This window comes from Drosophila subpulchrella, chromosome 3R, assembly GCF_014743375.2.
Source record: "Drosophila subpulchrella strain 33 F10 #4 breed RU33 chromosome 3R, RU_Dsub_v1.1 Primary Assembly, whole genome shotgun sequence".
NCBI lineage: Eukaryota > Metazoa > Arthropoda > Insecta > Diptera > Drosophilidae > Drosophila > Drosophila subpulchrella.
In genome coordinates, this window is record NC_050609.1 from 5,286,554 (window position 1) to 5,307,077 (window position 20,524).

At 46.6% G+C, this 20,524-nt stretch overlaps 1 protein-coding gene across 2 annotated transcripts in view; it reads right to left on the reverse strand.

Moving 5' to 3' along the window:
- Positions 1 to 203: 203 nt before the first annotated feature.
- Positions 204 to 20,524, reverse strand: part of LOC119548656 (RNA polymerase II degradation factor 1) — a 39,957-nt gene continuing 19,636 nt past the window's right edge. The window contains exons 1-2 of one of the 2 annotated variants that reach the window (XM_037856081.1): positions 18,445 to 18,949; positions 204 to 3,827 (exon numbers count right to left, since the gene is read on the reverse strand). In XM_037856081.1, coding sequence (XP_037712009.1) covers positions 1,041 to 3,827; positions 18,445 to 18,456 — 2,799 coding nt within the window. In that variant the 5' untranslated portion in view covers positions 18,457 to 18,949 and the 3' untranslated portion in view covers positions 204 to 1,040. Of the gene's footprint in view, positions 3,828 to 18,444; positions 18,950 to 20,524 lie in introns of those variants that run through there. The other variant, XM_037856071.1, reaches the window with a different exon arrangement.

Sequence of the window (20,524 nt, forward strand, 5' to 3'; positions counted from 1 at the left end):
TACAGAAATTAGGAGAAGAAAAAAGAGAGAAGGTCGCATGTTTTGCTGAACTGCGTTTAAATGTTTTCCAACTTCAGTATTCACATATTTAACATAAAAGGTTGCCGATCGGTTTGTATCCTGCTGAAAAAAAACCTCCATGCATCCCAAAAATATTCAAAAGATGGTGTAATTTTTTTAACAAATTCTTTATATTTGCTTGCATTTTTAATTTTTTTTTGTTCTTTTTGTGTTTTTTTCTTTGTTTTTTCTTTTATAAAACTTTGTTTTAAGTTGTTCTTTTGTTTGTTTGCTGTTTTCTGCGGTTTTTGTATATAAATAATAATACTTATGGCTAGTAATATAGTAAACGTTTTTCGATTTCTCATCAATTTTGTCTTGCTGCCGAATGCTGCATCGTCTATAGGCCAAAACGTAAATTTTGTTAATTGATCTGGTGTTTGAGTTATATTTTTGAAAAATGTCCAACGGCATTTTGTTGTTCGTTAAGACGCGGTTTTTGTTGTTGTTGTTCATGTGTGGTGTTAAATCGAAAAACTGCAACAATTGCAACTAACAAAGCTAAAGTTACGCTAATATAGAATTTTTGTTTTGCTTCCGTTTCAAACTTACTTGGCTAGGGTGTTCGCTGCTCTGCCTTAAGACTAACAATATTTACACTTACAAAAATTTGCTAATAGTTTTGCTTGCTCATTTGTCATAATCATTGTTCTGCCTTAACTTCGATCTCTCACTTAGTTACGAATTTCTTTTATAGATTGCAATTAATTTGTGTGTCCTCGATTGCTTGTGTGAAGAAAGGGAGCGAGGGGAAACAGGACCAAAGTGGGGTAAGGGTATATATATATTTCATAATATATATTCATGCACGTTCACAACCTGAGCATAATTAGCAAATAAGATTCCCCTTTAGATCTCCCCTCCCTCGTTTCGTCGATTCAATACTGCTTGGAATTGCTAGTGGGCGCCAGCAGGCGACGCGACCAGCACGCCGCCATCCGCTCATCCGCCGTCGTCGTCTTCATCGTCTACAACTGATACTAACTGCCGACCATGATGTGGGCCGGCTGCTCCAGCTCGTTGTCGTGCAGGCGGGAGGCGGCCACCACCTGGCCGCCCAGCCCGCTCTTGAACAGATCCTCGGAGCTGAGCTTGCAGCTGGGCACCAGCTCGGTGAACTCCGAGCCCAGCCCGAACTCCATGTCCAGGAATCCGTACTCCCAGGTATTGGCCCCCGCCGACACATTCGAGCTAATGCTGCTCACATACGACGAGGTCAGCGAGTGGGTGGCCGAGGAGATGGTGGACAGAGTGGTAAAGGTGGCGGTGGTGGAGGAGGAGCTGCTGCTGCTGCTGCCACAGGAACTGCTGCTACTCCCGCTGCTTGCCTGAACAGTGGTGAAGCTGCCACTGAAGGCCAATGTGGAGCCGGAGGACGAACTGGAACTGCTGGCCGCTGGCACTGAAACCGGAACTGCTGTGGGCGTGGCCGCCGCCGGGAGTATGCTAAACAGATCGTTGTTGTTCAGCGGATCCAGCGCCGATTGTGAACTCAGGCTGAGCACCGAACTCCAGTTGATCGAACGCGTGGAGTCGTCGTCCGCATAGCCGGAATCGCTGGTATCGCAGTTGTTGCTACTTGCGGCAGGGGCAACTGGCGTGCTGCTGACAACACTGCTGCTCGCTGTATTCCCACTACTGCTGCTCATCGCCGTTGAGGAACTGGTGTTGCTGATGCTAATGCTGCTGCTGCTGGTGGCGGGGGAACTGCTGATGTTACTACTGTGGCTGTTGTTGCTCAGGGTTGGTGTGGCTCCTGCGCTGGCCGCTGCCGCTGCTGCTGTGGTGGTGGGGCAGGCGGGAAAGGGCGTGGCTCGACCCGACTGCGACTCCCGAAAGGGATAGTGATCGTAGGGATGCAAACTACTGCTGCCGCTCGCCGTTGTCGCTGAGGAGTTGTTGCTGCTGACGCCGCTGGTATTGCTACTTGCACCACCCGCTGATGTATCACAGTTGCTGGGCTGCGTGGTAAAGCCTCCCACTCCCACTCCCACTCCCGCTCCCGCTGCCACGCCCCTGTAGGCGGGCTCCAGACGCTCATGGTAGCCATGTGGCTGGGGAGGCTGTTGTGGCTGTTGCTGCTGCTGCTGGGGCTGGAAACTCAATTGCTGGTAGTGATCCATGTTGGCCAATCGGGCACAGTTCAACACGGGTGCATAATCCATCTGCTGCTGGGGATGAGGATGCAGTGGTGCTGGCGGGGATTGTTGCTGTTGTTGCTGCTGCTGCTGGTAGGCTGGGTGGTATTGCGCCGCTTGTGCCGCCGCCGCCGCTGCCGCCTGCTGGTGATGCTGCTGCGCCGCCTGGTGCAGCTCCTTGGCCTCCGCCTCGATCTCGCGATCGATGCGCTTCAGGGTGTTGCAAATGAGCACCGAGCGGTAGAGCGACTGCTCGGACACCTGGCGGAAACGGGAGAGCTTGAACATGGACAGATTGCGTATCTTCAGCCGCGTGTCTTTGTAGCAGCTCCTGTTGGCACTGCACCAGCCACCGGGGCGTCCATCACAGCAGCGCTTGAGGGGCAGGCCATGGAGGGGCAGGCCGGCGAATGGAACGACGGGCGCCGAGGAGGGTGGCGGACTGATGGGCGATCCTCCAGCGTTGCCGGATGCACCGCTGCTGCAGCCCAGATCCAGATAGGATTTGCCATTCTCCGCACAACGGATCGTCTGCTGTGGCGCCGCCGGCGGGGCATAGGCTCCGCCGTTGGTGGCCTCGTAGAACTGCTGGGCTCCACCCACCGATGGATTGGTCGGACTGCCTCCCGCCGTCGCCCATTGGGGTGGGGCAAAACCACGCGCCTGCTGAGGCGTGGGCGGGGATTGCGTCATGTGTTGCGGTCCTCCAGTTCGTGAGCAATTCTGCTGCGGGAATGGCTCCGAGTAGTAGTTGGGCTGTCTGCTGCCATAACCGGGAGCATAACTCCTCTGTTGCTGCGGATGCTGCTGCTGTTGCTGGGCTAGTTGCTGCTGCTGCTGCTGGGGATGTGGTTGCTGCTGGGTGAGTTGCTGCTGCTGTTGCTGCTGCTGCTGCTGGTGGGGATGCGGCGCCAGCTGGTGCGGATGCGGGTGCGGCACAAAGGGATGAAAACGCATGGGACAGTAGGTGGGTATGATGCTCTCCTCCTCCTCGTAGTCGTCCTCAAAGTCATCATCATCGTCGTCCAGCTCATCGGCGCTGAGCAGAGTGGTGGCCAGCGTGGAGCGGGTGGCGATGCTGCCCCATGGGTCACTGGGCACCGCCACGGCTTGCAGCTTGGAGATGCAGTCCACGGGCTCGGCGCTGGATCCATTCGAAACGGAGACCGCCGAGGGAGTCGACGACCCGTTGCCCGCTGCTGTTGTCCAGGGCTCACAAGGAACGGCCGAGGTGACCACCTCCAGCCTGGCGATACTGTCCTCCGGTATCGCCGCACTCGCCGTCGGCGGCAGTGGCACCTCCGCTTGACTCTTCAGCGTGGCGACGGCGGTAGTAACTTCATGACCATTGCTAATACTTGGCTCCGTTGGCTTCATCGCATCCATGGATGCCTCCAACACAATGTGGTTGTTGTTGGACTCGACAGCAGGCTCCGATTGCTGCTGTTGCTGCTGCTGCTGCTCGAGCGATTCCAGGTAGTTGTTGTTGCTGATGGCCCACTTGTTGGCCTTGACGGGGGGCGGGGCACAGTTGCCCGTGTAGGTGGTGTTGGCATCCTTGCTGTCGAAGGTCAGCTCATGCTTCCGCTTGGTGGCGGCTGTTGCTTGAAGACCCATCGCGGAATTTACCTGCAAGAGGAGGGGAATAAAAAAGACATTTAGTGATTTGCCGCCAAAATGAAAAGCAAGTTACAAAGGAGTTGTAAAGGGAGCGGGATAAGAGTATACAGAGAGAGAAAAACTCGATTCAATTCAATTTAAATTTATTTAAAAGGGTGTTCTATAATTATTGAGCTGAAAAAGATGTAGATGTATCTAAACTCGAACAACCCTGCTGTTCCTAAATCATTTTCTTTATTCATAGATTTCGATTCGGGTTTTTCCCTCTGTGCATCATAAATTTCCTCACGGTTCGCACGAGCCAACAAAGGACACACAGGCAGCTAAAAACTTATCAAGAAAATGGAAGTCAGGCAGGGACTTGAACTCCCCCTTTTCGCCCACTACCAACCACCCACCCTTCATTCGTTTCCTCCACCACTTCCACCCACTCGAGCCATGAAAATGAAATGGAAAATGCCAGGCAACAACAACCACAGTCAAGCCAGCAGGCCAAGTCGAGGCTGTCTGTCCGTCCGTCCGTCACTCAGTCAGCCACCCTCCGCCTCCCAGCCACCCACTCTCGACCCCACCCCCTCCCCCTCTCGACTGCTGTGGCATTGCTCATCGACGTTGCTCGAAATCTTCTTAAAATATAACGCACAGAGACGGAAGGAGAGGGCGGGACCCCGAGAATTGTGTGGGCTGCCTCGATTGCCGTAGTCTTAGTCTTCCCATTCTGAATGCTCTTCTGCTGCTGCTGCTCTGCTGGCTCTTTCCCATCAACTTCCGCCACATTTGCTGTGGGACTTTCCTCCGTTCTTCTGTTTTCGAAACTATTTTTAAGTCTTTCGAGTTCTGCTCCAGCCATGATTTTGGATCAACACTGGAACGGAACAATGGCAGGGAAGAATTTTCCCGGAAGGCTATATTCACAATGAAAACATTGCAGGGTAATATTTTTATTTCTATTAGTTTCGTAAAAACTGAATTATAAATATCTAAATCTTTTTTATACAAAATTTCTAAAATACTCTAAAATTGTATCCTAATATTATAGTTTCTTGTTTAGAAAATATACCAATAAAAGCCTATTCCATTTTTTCTTAAGTATTTTATTTAACATTTCATTGAAAGTTATTCACCAAGTGCTGATAATGTCATGTACAATATGCAAGATCTCTCATCAAGATCAAAGAGGAGCTTAATTAAGCTTCATCGCCCGAAAAACTGTCACCACCCCTTGGCTTAAGAGCATATCTATCGATCGCTGAATCATGCTGGGGATTTTCCCAACTCAAATCGCCCTTTTAAGAGTTGCCACCCTTCAATTGCCGGCACGGCACTCTGCCCAAAAACTAAGTGCCCTTCGCCGGAGCTACTTTCCCCATTGAGTTTTGAACATCTGTGCGTACGTCGGCCGAAGAACGGCCTTTGTCATATCCATATATCCATATATCCATCTATCCATAAGGGTTGCCATATGCTCGCATATTTGCCAGTGATGTTGCCTGTGATGTTGCTGCTGCTGCTGCTGCTGCTGGTGATGCAGTTGCCTTCAGCATTGGGGGAATATAATACGAGAACCCGAACCCGAGGGTGAGTTTTCGTTTCGTTTTCAGTTTTCAGTCCGCCGTGTGGTACTGTGTGTGCTGGGTGTTATCGTCATCGAGGTCGGTCGTCGTCGCTGAGTCGCATGTGTTTCGCATTTTTCTACCCCCGACCCCTGGATGCCCCTGCCCCTTCCCCCGCCCCTGCCCCTGCCCCGTTTCCCTTGTTTGCCTGTCTGCCTCCGAGTTGTGCCTTTGCCACTGCCGCATGTCTCATCATCACATTTCATCCCTCGTTTCGTTCTCGTTCGCGTCTGCAGCTGTATTTTCGGTGTTATTTTTGGTATAGGGGCTGGAGCGAGTCTAGACATGCTGGCCCAGGCGTCCGGACTCCGGATGATTCGCCCTTTTGGGAACGGACCGAAAACGGAAAACCGAAAAACGTCTTTCGCCTTGGCGAGAAGTTCCCTCTTCTTGGAATTATTGGTTGCTCCATTCCCATTCCGGCGACTGACTCATTCTTATCATCATCGCTGGTTTTAAAGGCGAGGCGGCGCTCACTCATTGCTCATTGTTCTGTTGACAACTGGTCGTATGTGTAATGCGAGCGAAGCTCGTTGCGCATACGCCGTGTGCGCTTAAAAGCTGCGCTAAAAAACCCAATCAGCTAAAAGCTCTGCCCCCCTACTACCCAAACCCATACCCAAACCCAAACCCAATCAAATCAAATCGCATCAGCTGAGCTTGGCAACGGGAAAACCAAAGAAGCGAGCATCAACATCAAGCCAAACAAAAAACAAAAATAAAAGAAAACTTTCTACGCTAATTTTCGTTCGAATGGAGAAATGCTGGCCATCATTATAAGCCGCAACAACAGCGTTTATACAATGCTGGCCATCATCTTGGGGACTGGCTCACAGGCTGACTATCTGGCAGTGATGATGATGATGATGATGATGATTTTCGAGCTGCGTTCGCTGGCAATGTTGCTGGAAGTTGATTTTTATTGCCACACCAACATCACTCAGGCAGTTTCAAGCGGCAACAGCGACCAGGCACCGCAGCAACACACAAAAGCCAGTCCCCCGTCAAGCGTTCGTTGCTTTTTACCCACCAGCAACATCTACAACAGCAACAGCAACAGCAATAGCAGCAGCAGCATTTTACGCTTCGCCAGCAACTCGTTTCAGCTGGCACTGGCAGCGGACTGAAAACTGAAAACTGAAAAGCAGGAGGAGATTGGCGGAGCGAGGGGCATGGGTCCCCGGCTCCGACTGGCTCCAAATTGACGGCCCGAGTCTAAAGCTTCGCACGCAGCGTCGCTGCAGTTGTTATTGCTGCTGCTGTTGCTGTTGCTGCAGTAACAATACCAACAGCAACAGCAACATCGTCGCTACCTTCAAATTCCACAATATTCAAGTTTCAGGTTATGAGCCAACCAGGCAGCCAAGCAGCCAGGCAGCCAGCGAACAGAAACCAACCCAACCTGAGAGCCGGAGCCAGTCATCGTCAGCAGCAACAGCAACAGCAATATAGCAACTCGAAACGAAATGTTTGCCCGAAAGCCAGAGCCAAGAGCTAAGAGCCAGGGCCCGGGACAACGGCAAAGGCAACGGCACAGTGGGCTTAAACTGAAGTAGAAATGGTTTCTATATGTTGGTTGCCCACAGTAAAAGTAGATATAACCCAAAGAATCTAAAGATAATAATAACCCAAAGAAACTAATTCCCCTATTTCTGAAAAATGTCCAATAATGATTTTCTTACAAAAAATGTATAGCTTTAATATAAAACAATCTAAAATTTAGTAACATACAAATTATACCTTTTTTTTAATATCTGAGAAACAACAAATTAGAATATGATGCAAAAGAATTCTCCGTAATTCAAAACATACCATTACTTGTACTGATAACACTACATCATTGTTAAACCATAACTTTTTAATATCAAAACCCATCCTAACTTTATTTTGATAACTTGTATTTTTGTAATACTTGATAATAATATCTAACCCTAAAGAAACTCTTATATTTAATTATAATTTCTAACCCTATAGATACTCTATTTCCGAACCCAACGCATTCCTCTAATAAACCCCATTCCACTCCACTGTGCTCGCTTGAGAGTCGGTTTCCAAGCATTTAAGTCGGTCGCCGTGGCCGTTGTCGTTGTCGCTACCTCCAGTGCCTGGGCTCTGAAACTCTGGCTCTGACTCGGGCTCGATCCACTCCGGTCGCAGCGGGTCTGGGGGCCCCACTTTGAATTCTTCGGCTGGGGCGCACAGCACAACGTGCGATAGCAGCGAAACGAGCCGAACCATCAAAGAAAAAATAAAATAACAAGTAGAAGCAAAAAAGCCGAGTTTCGGTTTTCGAGCTTGGGTTTGGGTTTTAGCTTGGCTTTAAGCCGCGATCTCCGCCAAAGCAATTTAAGTGTACGAGCCAAAGAGGAAGAAGAAACTTTGGAAACATAAAAAAGAGCGCGCGGCCCCAAGAAGAAGAAGACGATGAGGCATAATAAAAAAAATTACCAGCGAGCTGGGGTTCAACGGAGTTGAAGAAGAAGAAGCGGTCTTCTGCTCATCATAATAAAAATGAATTGAATTGAAGACGATGAAGACGAAGACGAAGACCAACGAAGACGCACCACCCGCTCTCCCATTCTTCTTTCACGGGCTCTCTTAGTTTCGTTTCTTAGTTTCATAGTTGGTGGATTGGTTTTGATGGGAAGCTCAAGATGACGCCGATATGGTGGCTTGTGTCTCGGAGTTTCCCATGCTGGCTTAGTTATTTTACCCTCCCTCATGGTGAAAACTTTGAACGCAAACACCCACAACAATAACAGAGCGGGGCGAGCTATTTGCTTATAGCGGCACATGACGATGTGGGAACGGAAAGATTTCCGAGCCCGGCTTTCCCACTACTGTTTAACTTCCATAACTCGAGCTGTAGCTAGTTAGTATTCGTAATATTTGAGTTTTGGAAAACTATGCTATAATATTGTGATATAATTAAAAAACCAATCTTTTAAATGTTGGAACTATGACAACTTTGTTTATTTAATATTTGTATAGATAATCTTGACAAAAAACCTGGACTGTTTAAAGTATCTTTTCTATACATGATATATTATAGTATTTGATATAGACCAAAAAAATCTTTTTTCTATAAGTAAACATTTATAATCTGTTTGAATCTAGCTGGATTATGTTGTTCATATTAGACTACGGGTACTAGTTTTTAAAAAGTTTGTTGCATTTATAAGCAAATTAAAGATAGGATAAGTAATTTTTAATACCATATTATGAAGTAAAGTTTGGCTAAGACTACGGATTGGTATGCTTTTCGGGGTGGGACTTAATGGTATGTGGGTTGCTTTGTATGAGGCAGACTTTTTTGATGTGCGCATATTTTGCGTCGGCCATTTCATGTTGCCGCACCACGGAGTTCGCCGCACGACTGACAGACACAAAACCCCCGATTCCGTTTTCGATTCCGAGTTTCGAGTCCGAGTCCGAGTCCCCGTGTCGATGTGGGGCCGTCGATTGGCAGCAGAGAGGCAGGAAGCCACAGCGACGGCGGCGGCGTCGTCGACCAAATCAGCTGTTTTTGGCGAATTAGAGCAATTTTCAATGCGCGCCGCTTGCTGTTTCGGTTTTTTCCTTTTTTTTTTTGCTCTTTGCGGCTTTTTGTTGCGCTTCATGTCGAAGATTTATAAGCAGCGACGTCGACAGCGAAGTTGGCATCGCAATTGGTGACATTGAAAATTTGCAAGGCATCTCTCGCTCTTCCCACTTTGCGTACGTGTGTGTTTTGTGTGCTTTTTGCGAAATGGGGGAACAGCTGACAGCATACAGCATACATTACCCACATGAGAGCAAGTGGGGGAAAGCCCCCCTCGGTTAAGAATGGTGACTTTTGGTCAATGAACCACACACCACATACCTCCCAGCATCTCCTCCTTGAACTCAGCTGTTTACGCGATGTGCAGAACACGGCATTTCGTGAAACGTGAGTCGAGACCCTCACAAATCCCAAAACCCATATCATCATCCCATCCTCATCCACTATCCCTTGTAAGCCGCCCAAGGGTCGCTCGCTCGAGCATTTCTACCTAAGGTCGAGAGGACCGTAATCCCCGAAAAGGATGCAGCGCATTAGACACGCCAGTGGGTTCGGGTTCAATTTCGGTTTTTTTTCTAGGATTGCAGCACAGCACTCACTTTCTACTACCTGACCATCCCAAGCGATCCATCAATATGACATTGCGACTGTCGAGACTTTAAGGACGAATTCGACTGTGATTGAACCTTTGCCAAGTGGCGGGGGATACGAAATGGGAAGGTAATTGCCAGGAAATCAACCTGTTGGTCGATTGATAGCCCAGCTAATAAGAACTCGTTTATGGGATGGTGGGAACTTATTTGTACAGGCAAATATTGAAATATTTCATTTTAACATGAGAAATAACAAATTTGTTCTACTTCTATATGGAAATTGTACCTTTAAGATTTGTATCTGAGTTTAATATAACATTCAGTGTCAATTCATATTCTGAGGATCCATTTTAAATATTGTTTTTAACAATCTTACATATCGAAATTAAACTAATTTAAAGATATCTTAGGTTTGAAGACATCATTTCAAATCTTTTCTTTTAAAAAATCTTTAGGCCTTCTACCTTTCGATCACCGATCCTACAGATATTATGTACTATCTCCCTGCATAACCTTCAACGCCTCGCCTTGGATGGGGATCCCCTTCAGATGGTTTCCCGGAACTATAGATGTTCCCAATTCAGCTCCCAACTGACAACCCACTGCCTGATAACCGATGATCATCGATCTGCATGCTAAATATCTGCCGTGCGGCTCTTATCAACCCAAAGCCAGCTGATAAGACAAGAGAACGAGAGCAGAACGCGGAGAGCGAAGACCAAAGAGAGTTGAGTTGAGTTGAGCCAGGGCATTGCGTCAAGTGCGCTAATCGCTGGCTCCGAATCGAAACCAGGGCTACAGCCACCGCCGAGCCAAGCAACAACAATTGCCGTTAACAATTGTCGGAGCGACAGCACACTGCGCAAATTGCACGTCGCGCAGTGTACGACGGGGCAACAACAACAGCACAGCAGCTATCAAGGCGTACGTACGTACGAACATTCACCAAGCCGCTTGGTAAACACAAAATTACAAAAAAAAAAAGAGAAAAATACCATGGAAAAAACTGTCGGTATATATGTATGTATATACCGAAATATACACACAGCCCCAACCAACAAAGACTCCACTCCACATCCCGTCCATACGTATGTACATCCACATCTACATCCAATGTTGCTGACTCGACTCACCGCTTACATACAGACGCTCGCTCGTCTATATGTAGGTGTGAGCGAGAGAGCAGAGCCGAACGACCGACACACGAAGTACAGTCGCACAGTTAAAAATAAAGTGTGGGCCGCTGCAACGGGAAGGGGAACGAGCGGTACAGGCAGGCAAAGAGAAAAGAGCGAGGCGAGCGAGGGTAAAACAACAAAGCGAATGCTGGTAAATAATGATGATGGAACCAGTGTGCTGTGTGTATGTATGTATTCCGTTCGCATGTACCACTGTGTGTGTATACTGCACAGTAAAATTTCATGTATTAAAATCGTTTGTTCGTGTATATGCATGTACACTGTACAGGGTAAGAGCTGCCATCGCTGTCTCTCTGTTCGCTGTTGTTGTTGCTGCTTTTGCTGTGCTGTTGTTGCTGCTTTTGCTGTGCTGTGCTGTTGATAGCGAGGGACGTAATATCGCAACTTTTGCCGTTCCAAAAGCACGGAGCCAAGCGAACGTTCGTCGTTCGTTCGTTCGAGTTTAATTTTGTAGTACGTAGCAGGAAAAAAAAGAAACGACGAAAAATAAATGATGGCGGCAACAACAACGACAAACGGCGACGACTGACTTGGCAGTGTTGCGTTCCGATTTTTGTTGAAAATATTTTTGTTTCTTTTTTTTTGCGTTTCGAAAACACTCGAAGTGCTAAGGAAGAAGAAGCAGCGATGGAGAATGAGGAACAAGAAGAAGAAGAAGAGGCTTACGGCGACCGTTTTTCTAGTGCGTTTCGCTTAGAATGGCAAAAATCTCAAAGGGGACGACGAATCCCACCCCAAAGCGAAGCCCATCATCATATCGCAACCCCCCACTTTTCAGTAGTGTGGTGAGTGGTGGCAAGTGGTAAGTACGGCCTCGCACGCTCGATTTAGCGAAGGTTGCTGCTTTGCTATGCTAGCGTGGTGGGATAACGGATGTTGGATATATTCGTCGGATGTCGGACAACGTCCGCAGCGTAGCGCGCGCAAATTCACGTAGTTTGAATCGGTTTCGGATTTTAACTCGCCAGCGCAGCGGCACAAAGCTAACGGATCGAACCAAGGTTGGCCCCTGGCATTTTCCTATGGCATATATTGCATGAGGCAATCGAAATGTGAAGAGTGTTTCGAAGTATAGTTGTTTGTTTATAAGGCTGTCATAATTTTTAAGAGAATTTCATTGTACTAAATAACCTGATAAATAATAAAAGTAATTTATCCATAACAATCTCTTCTTTTTATTTAGTGACCTCTCTTCAAAAATTCAAAACAAGTTCATTTTTTTGATGTTGATCATTAAAAATAAATTTTAAAAATATACCGACATAAGTTAAGTTCTTCAAAATAATATTTATTTCAATACAAAGTCTTTAATATCACATAAGTGATCTAAAGAACGTATGACCAAAACCATGATTAAGCGATTTCCATTGCTTTTATTCCATTTCCAATCTCAGTTGATCTTCAACTTCAGGCTTTATCGCGTAACGCAATCTGCGTGTCCTTTATTTAACGGTTCTATGGCTAACGCTCTTTAAGGGCTGCCTTGCCGCTTTAACCCATGTCCGCCCACGAGCGCCCAGCCGTGACTATGACGCCAACTCCCGGCCACCCGTACTCCTATATTTCGGCTCTACTTCGATACGGCCGCCCACACATACAGACAACCCTCCTCCGGTGGCTGTCCCCCCTTATAACACCCTGAACTGTTTATAAAATAACCTTATTTTGCACACATACACACAAGTTTTCGATGTGGCAGTGTGTGTGTAAGCTCCATCAGCGCCCACGGGTTTGGGTGATTCTTCCTCTTTCCGAAGCACCCTCTCCCTGCGTTTTCCCGTCTCTCTTTGGCACTTTATGCCTGACATTATTATAATATTATATTCTTTATAATAATGGGTTGGCAGCACTGGCAGCCGAAAACCACCTACAGCCATATACCAGCCACCCAACCACCCAGCCACCTAACCACCCTTTTCACCCCTCCTATATCCTTCGCCTCATCTTAACCCCTCTCATCGAGTCGAGTTGGCGACCCTGCGCAGTAAAGTCGAGCCGGCTTTTCTCTATCGTACGACCCTCCATACTCCGATATCCCCCTTATAAAAGCAACCCAAGCCACCCACTCAGAATACTCATAGTGTTGGGTGTGGTGAGATATGCCGTGTGACGTATAAAAGCTAAAAACGTTGGCAAATATAATGAAATTGGGTGAAATGCTATGCCACCCACTGTCCATCCCGTTAGCCCCCCAAGTTCTGGCATAATATAAAGCCTACCAAACAGGACGAGGAATACGCTGGGTTATGGGTGGATGTGGATGGTGGATTGATGGTGGTGGTGCTGCGCTGCTGTCGGCGCTGGTGGTGGTGGTTTTGGGCCATCCACTAGTATGAAAACCACTTTTCCAATTGCACGTACACCACTACGTGGGCTGGGTGAAAGAGAAAGAGAGTGGGGAAGAGAGAAAGAGAGATGGAATGCTTCCTACCACTCCACCGCCACCTTCCCCTTTTTTTGCTGTGTAGGTGGTTGGGTGGTGGGGCAGTTGTGTCAGAGAGGACAGCAATGAGAGAAATGAAAATGGAAGCGAGGACAAGGCGGCAAGAGGCAGGACGAACAAAAGTGCACAGAGGAAAATCAAATCGCAGGGGATTCCCAAAATCCTTAGATATATTCGTGTTTCATAAGATATTTATGTAAACGATGAAGCAGCCTTATGATATCAATGCTATCTCTAACAGTATTTTCCTATAACCATAACTAATGAAAACTGAGATCTTATAAATACTATAATATAATATAATTCTAAATGATTTAGACCTGCTCCCATTTTTCTGCCAGTGCGCTTGAGTGGGTGGTGAATTGGGGTGGACCATGTAGTGGTGGGCCAAGAGGGCAGCTAGCCTTGCTGTGTCGCTGCCGCTGCTGCTGCTCTGCTCACGATAACTTTAATTTGGCTTAATGGAAATTTTCGTTGGCGCTCTCGTTGTGCTGTTATCCTTAAGCAAACTCACGGATGCTGCTCCTGTCCCTGCCACCCCCATCAACTCCCCCCCTACCCTCTGAGTTTCCCAACTGGCCATCGTCCATGGTCTATGTTCCCTGGCTCCGCGTGTTAAGTAGGTGACGCAACCGCAAATTTGCGGCTGGCGATTTAATAATGCTAATGGTGTGCGTGTGCAAGTGCATTGGTAGTTGGACAGCTGCACGTGTAGTTGCTGCTGTTGTTGTTGTTACTCTGGACCGTCTGTGAGTCACGTCATCATCACACGGCCGTCGTCATCGTCATCGTCGAACCATTTACGTCGTCGCCAGCCGGTAATTCCCCGAACCCATAGCCATAGCCATTGCCATATAGCCATATAGCCATACTCATCCCCCCTCTGGGTGGTGCAAACAAGTGCAAGTGATGCGCATTCATTGATAAGATTTCGTGCCACAACTCGCCGCTGCCAGCTGTCTTTGTATGTTGCCCGTGGATGTGTGGGCATACATTAAGCCAAGTCAAGTCAAGACCGCGTTGCCATATAAGCTATGCTCTCGGTGCGAGCAAATCTTTCAATCGGTCAACAGGGGACCCGGACCCCAAAGAGGCACACTGAGAGCTATATGGACAACTTGCCACGCTCTCTGTTGTGGTCAAAACAGCTGTTGACAACGGAACAACCTGCAATGTCATCAGCGATAAGCACAAGTTCTGGAATCGCTTTAGCGATCTGTGTACCTTCAAATCCCTTAACTAGCCAACTTGAGGTTTGTTGAACCCACCGCTTATGATAGGCTCTCTTATCTTGGGCTCTGAACTTAACCCTCGGCCAATCGAAAGTCATTAACAGGGGGGGCTCGGTTATATGAGGGCTAATACGGCAACGGGAATATTAATTGTTGGGGGAATGACTACCGATTGATATTAGAAACGTTCAATGATAAAGCAATTGGCAGCAGTTCTAAGTATAGCTGACATAGATTATATCTGGTTAAGGGCTAAGAAATAAGGTTGAATTGATTTATATTGGAGCTTTAACTATAGATAAATATGAGGAAGTTCGGAGGAATATTGTCTTAAGACTATCCTTTGGAAGTACCTATTCCATTCAAGCAAGTCACCATCCACCAACTCCTTAGCTTAACCTGGGATTCTTTAGTTTTTCACCTGCGGGACGACACAAGTCGTGACTGGGACCCAAATTGCTCATGCGACGTGGTGCCAGCACTCGTCGACCCCTTCTTTAACAGTCTTTTGTTTACATTTTTAGAAGACTGGCACCACAACAAACGAAGGAAAAAAGAAATACCAACTCCTCCTCTTTTTTTTCTCTTTTTTTTTTTATTTGATTATACATTCTTCATTGAGCAATTTGCGTTTTCGTGTTGCACTTGACCCAAGGAGCCGGCAACAAGTTAAGATGCGAGGGCAAATTAAGGGAGCCAGAAGAGCCAAGGATAATGGTATTAATGGGGCACACACATATATATACCCCCCTCCGAATCAGAAGCGAGGCTTAAGCCCCCTGAAGGCATTTATTTTATGGCTGCCCCAGACACCAGACACATGTGTGTGTGTGTGCGTATCCTTCGCTGGCTCAAACATACACATGCAAATATAACAGCGGCTATATGCTATATGCTGCAACCAAAGCGTAACCAAAACCAAACCAACCAAGTCGCGATTTTCATTCATAAAATCGAAGAGCCAAAGAAAATGGGCAACCAAGGAGGAGGCTGCGCTGTCGACGTCGCATTTTGCTGCCAGTGCCTCCGCTGCTACCAATAACTCAAAAGGCGCGCGCATTTCAGCGCACTTGTGTTAATGTATCTGAAAGTGAAATCAGCAAAGGCGGCCCATGTATCCGTGCCATGCCGGTCCGGCGCCAACTCCAAACTATTATATTTGCCAGGCCACGCGGCCAGTGGCTCTGCTTCGGCCTCAGCTGCAGTCGCTGCCTCAGCTGGCGTCGCTGCCAGCGGCTCTGCCTGCTCAATTAAGTGAATTAAGTCTCGTGCCGGAATTTGCACCACCCCAAAAACCCCAAACGAGCGGGCGAAACGACGAAGAGGAACGAAAACAACAACAACAACAACAACATTCAGCGCAGCACATAACCATAAAGAACAATTAAAAAAGCAGAACAAGAAAGGAACGAAGATAAGGCGCTAAGAATCAAGGCTGCATCGAATGGGAAATGCCCTTTGGGCTTCGGGAAAAGGTAAACAATCGATGGTGCGGTTAAGGTGTGCGTTGCATTTATCAAAACCGATCATTGTGCAATAGAGAAAGGTGCCAGGCGGGGTTTTCTCAATGATTACTTCCACTCGAAACTGCAACTTCCTCCAGTCAAAACGGCACTCGGAAAGGAAAGGTCTATACAAATCCTCACTTGAGGATTTGACATCTCATTTGGGGTTCTACTTCCCTTTATCGGTTCAAGCTAAACAATTTTAAATTTTGAACAATAATTGGAGTGGGTTATTTTTAAGAGAAATGCATTTTAAAATGTATAAAGTGTGGTATCAAGGGAGATTACATATATCATAACTATTCGATTTCGAGTTAAAAGTAGGGATATCTATAGTTCTAACCAGATTTAGGGACACTATTCTATTTCAATATCAAAAGGTTTTAGTGATACAACTTCGTGTAAAATAAGACACTACCCCATCAAATTATTGACTCATAGATATTTTTGTATTAAAAATATAAAAGGGAAACATTATATTTTAAGGGCTTTTGACTACCCATCCTCCAAATGTAGTCTTAACAAACCTAAAAATAGTTAGAGCTAGAGATAGTTTTGTTGGTTCCACCAACTACCAGACAAATCCCCTATTACCATAAGAAATTTTAAAGGGAAATATTATACTTTAAGTATTCAAGCTATGTATCCTCCAAAGTTTGGATTCGAAACCTAATAAAGATCTAGCAAACCTGAACTTAGAATCCATTTATTTGAGAGATAGCATATTTTAGAGTTTCTATTTTGGTTCCACCAACTGCCCGGCAAATTTCCCATGACCTAAACGCATTGTACAACTTTTCTTTACTGTCGAAAGAACTAAGAAATTAATACGAGCTGCTCCGCTGCCGCCAACGAAAGAGAAAACGTAAACAGAGCAATGACGCTGCTGACGCCGACGGCGACGCCAAAAAGTTTGTTGCTGTTTTCTGCGGGGGAGCAGGCAGGCCAAGAGGGAGAGGGGCAGTGGAGGCGGAGGCGGGCAGAGAGAGCAAGCATGAGGGAGAGCCGAAAAAGAGCGTTTGCATGTAATTAATTAAACGGCCCCAAAAGTCAGCTGTCTGCTGCCGCCGCTTTTGCTGCTTCTGCTGTCCAATTGTTGCGTTGCATTAGACGACGCAGCGGCTTAGCCGGCGACAGCGACGCGGCTGAGACGTCGACTGCGACGCTGGCCGCAGCTATTTAGCATATTGTGCGAATGTGTGCCAATAGATGGCGCTGCATGATGCCTGGCCTGGTCACAGAAGTGCGAGCGAGAAGGACTGCCAGCAGCTCAGACTGTTATTACTGCACTGAAAAGCAGGCAAGTGTTTGTACCAAGATACGGGGAACCCCACAATTACCAGTACCCAAAACACAACTCTTGTTTTAGTTGAGCAAACATGTAAGGGATTGTTAATGACTAGACTTTGTTGATCTTTTTGGGAAAATAACAAGAGATGATATGATATCTGTTTTACCAAAAAGAAAATAAGTGAATTTGGAATATTATTATAAAAGCTTGAGTTTAGTATTGTATTTATGTATGTATTTGTGATATAGAAAATATCTAGCTTTCCATATGGCTTCATATTAATGGTTTTACAAAAACCTTACTTAACTTCCATAGAGTCACCTCATTTCTTACTGTGTTTTGGCAGGGGTTTTTGGGGGGTTAATGGGGGCACTGGCCAGCCTGCTGGCTGCACGTGCAACTTGTGCATTGTTTACATTGCTGAATGGCAGCAGCCACCGAGAGCGGGCATTGTTGGGTTCTTGGGTTCGCTGCCACGTCCCTTTGTTGTTGCTGATAGCCCTCCTTACTCGCATTATCCACCACCTAAGTTTGCATGTCATGCCCAGAGCACCACCCTCACTGAGGCACCATCGCACCGCCCACTGGGGCAAAAACCCTCGCCCACGCATTGCCAATAAGCTGGCACAAAACCACATGTTGAAGCTACGCGCATTTCGCAAGGCGGCGTTGCAGGTGCGGTATGCCACCTGAGAGATTCCTATTCCCCAATTGGCGGAGGCGCAACCTCTAAGTCGCCTTATCAATCCAAAGACGTACTGAAACTCAACTTGCGGCAAGTTCAAGTTGCTGATAAGTCAGTCTGAGCAATTGGGGTTACCAAGGAACTTGAGATGTTCGCCCTAATCTTACTTATTTTTGAACTCTTAAGAGGGATTTCCCGAATATTTTTAGTGGAGTTTCATAAAACGAATGTTTATTTTGTTGGCATTACATTAAAATTTTTAACTTGTTTGTTTTTAAATAAAATAATAAAATCTAAAGATATTTGGAATTATCCCTTGTAAGATTTATTAACAATTATACAATATCGAAGATCTCATATATTGACCCACCCAAATAACAATTACTTAAACCCTATTCACGTTCACTAAATACGATCACTTAAACTCAGTATATAAGGATTTCTCTTTGTGATATACCCCCAAAACCCAATTTTCTTATAACTATTTTTGGGACCCCAATCCTCATAGGATCTTCGAGACTCACCTCAGTGCACATTTTCGGCTGGGCCGTTCTCAGTTTCACAACGTTTATATCCAAATAGATGGAAAACGAAAAAAAAGGTAACGCGTTGGAGTTTATGTTCAGGGCGGTACGATCCCTGTCAGTCAGTCACTGGGCGTGCGGGCGTGGTCCTGGGCGGATCAGAGGGCGGCCAGCAGGTGTCCCAAAGGGAAGCGGGACGAGCAGGCGTAGGAGCGGCCCAGAGCGGCATCACAGAACTTGGACGACATGGCTGATATCGATATCGTTTATGTTCCCCAAAAGTGCACTATTTCGAATATTATATTTTCACGTTTATATGTATGTTTCACATGCACTCTCATACGATCCCGAAAATCACTGTTTCGAGTTTGATAACTTTGAATTACGCGCGCCTGGCGAACGGCTGGCTGTTTTGAGTTTACGTCGTTTTCGAATTGGAGCTGTCTGGCGGGCACGGAGCGAAAGAGCGACGTGGACCTCGCAGCGCCGTGCTAAAATCACAAATAAAACGCTCGGCGCTCAAGAAGCAGGCAGCAGGCAGCCAAACGGCAGGCACGCACACAGGCGCAAGTAAATGCACCCCTGTACAAGCAGCACTCGTGAGCGCAAGCAGGCGCGCTATATACTCCCGTCTCTCTTCCGCGACGCGCACTTATGTAAAAGCATTGAAACTGAACGAGTTTTTGGACGGCAGCGGGGCTGAGAGGAGAGGAGAGCAAGAGCGTTGTTGGGTGGGAGGAGAGCGAGAGGAGTGGAGAGGAGAGCACATACAGACACACAATACAGGGGCATTGCCAGCTGTGTGTGAGGCCGAGCGGCGTTGCCAGCCAAGAGTTTCAGCCCAGCACAGCAACGCAAAGCAGAAATCCCAACAACGAAATAACGAACTACGGAATAACGAACTACGAACAGCGAAGCGAAACGTTGTGCAAACCAAAAGCAAACCAAACCAGGCGCTTTGGCCCGCCGGTTCGATTGTGGGAGCGGGTATTCAAAAGATACAGGCGGCGTTGCCAGAGTTTCCGGCTCGATTCGAAAGTCGATTGGGGTTTTGACATTTCGAGTGCTGATCGTAGGGTTTTTAAAGACTGCTTGTGTTGACAGGGAGCTCTTTTATTAGCATGATCCCTGCAAGCATTTTCTATCGCGGAAGGCACTATTAAGTGACTTCTAGAAGATGAAAACGATCGTCCGCGATATCGCATTCGGATCGCGGAAGTGACTCCCGTCGGGAAGAAATGTGCCACTTCGGCGACACTTCTAGAAGTGTCGCCGAAGTCACTTCTGGAAGTGTCGCCGAAGTCACTCCTAGAAGTGTCGCCGAAGTGGCACATTTCTTCCCGACGGGAGTCACTTCCGCGATCCGAATGCGATATCGCCAAAGTCACTTCTGGAAGTGTCGCCGAAGTCACTTATGGAAGTCACTCAAAAGTGACTTTACATATGCTTGTAGAAGATACCTAGAAGAGTCTTTCCCAATTGGAAAATCTTGTATAAAAACATATTTTTTTTTACTTTTAATATTTTGCATTTATTTTTTTGTATACGTGCTTTGTCCGCTTGTATACACGGTCCATGGCATGTAGGAAATTTTGCTGAACAATGTTATTTAGGTCCAGCTCCGTCGACATAAGAAATTTACTTATAACCATTTCTAAAAGAAACAGAAACCAAAATTGTTTTTTGTTCACTCTAAGTAAAAATGAACTAGAAGACATTACCTTTTACAATGAAATATGTTGAGAATCGTTGGATGCTGGGTTTCTCCGCAGTTACACACCAACTAATGTCCACAGCTAGCTTGTCCGAATAAAGGTTTACATATTCGTACATCTCACGATAAGCACGTAATTTCGCACGCAATTAAAAACAATTAAAAACATTTAAAAAAAAACAAAGGTATATTTTTAAAACGCACAAATTTGATACAAAACCGCACTGTTCACAGACAAATCACGCAACGAAATGATGCTCGGGCGAAAAATAACGGCGTGGGTCAAAAGGAAGACCCAAAAAATTTTCTGAAAAAAAGGGGTAACGGAAAATTACCGCGACCTCTTTTTATCGCGTGTTTTACTCA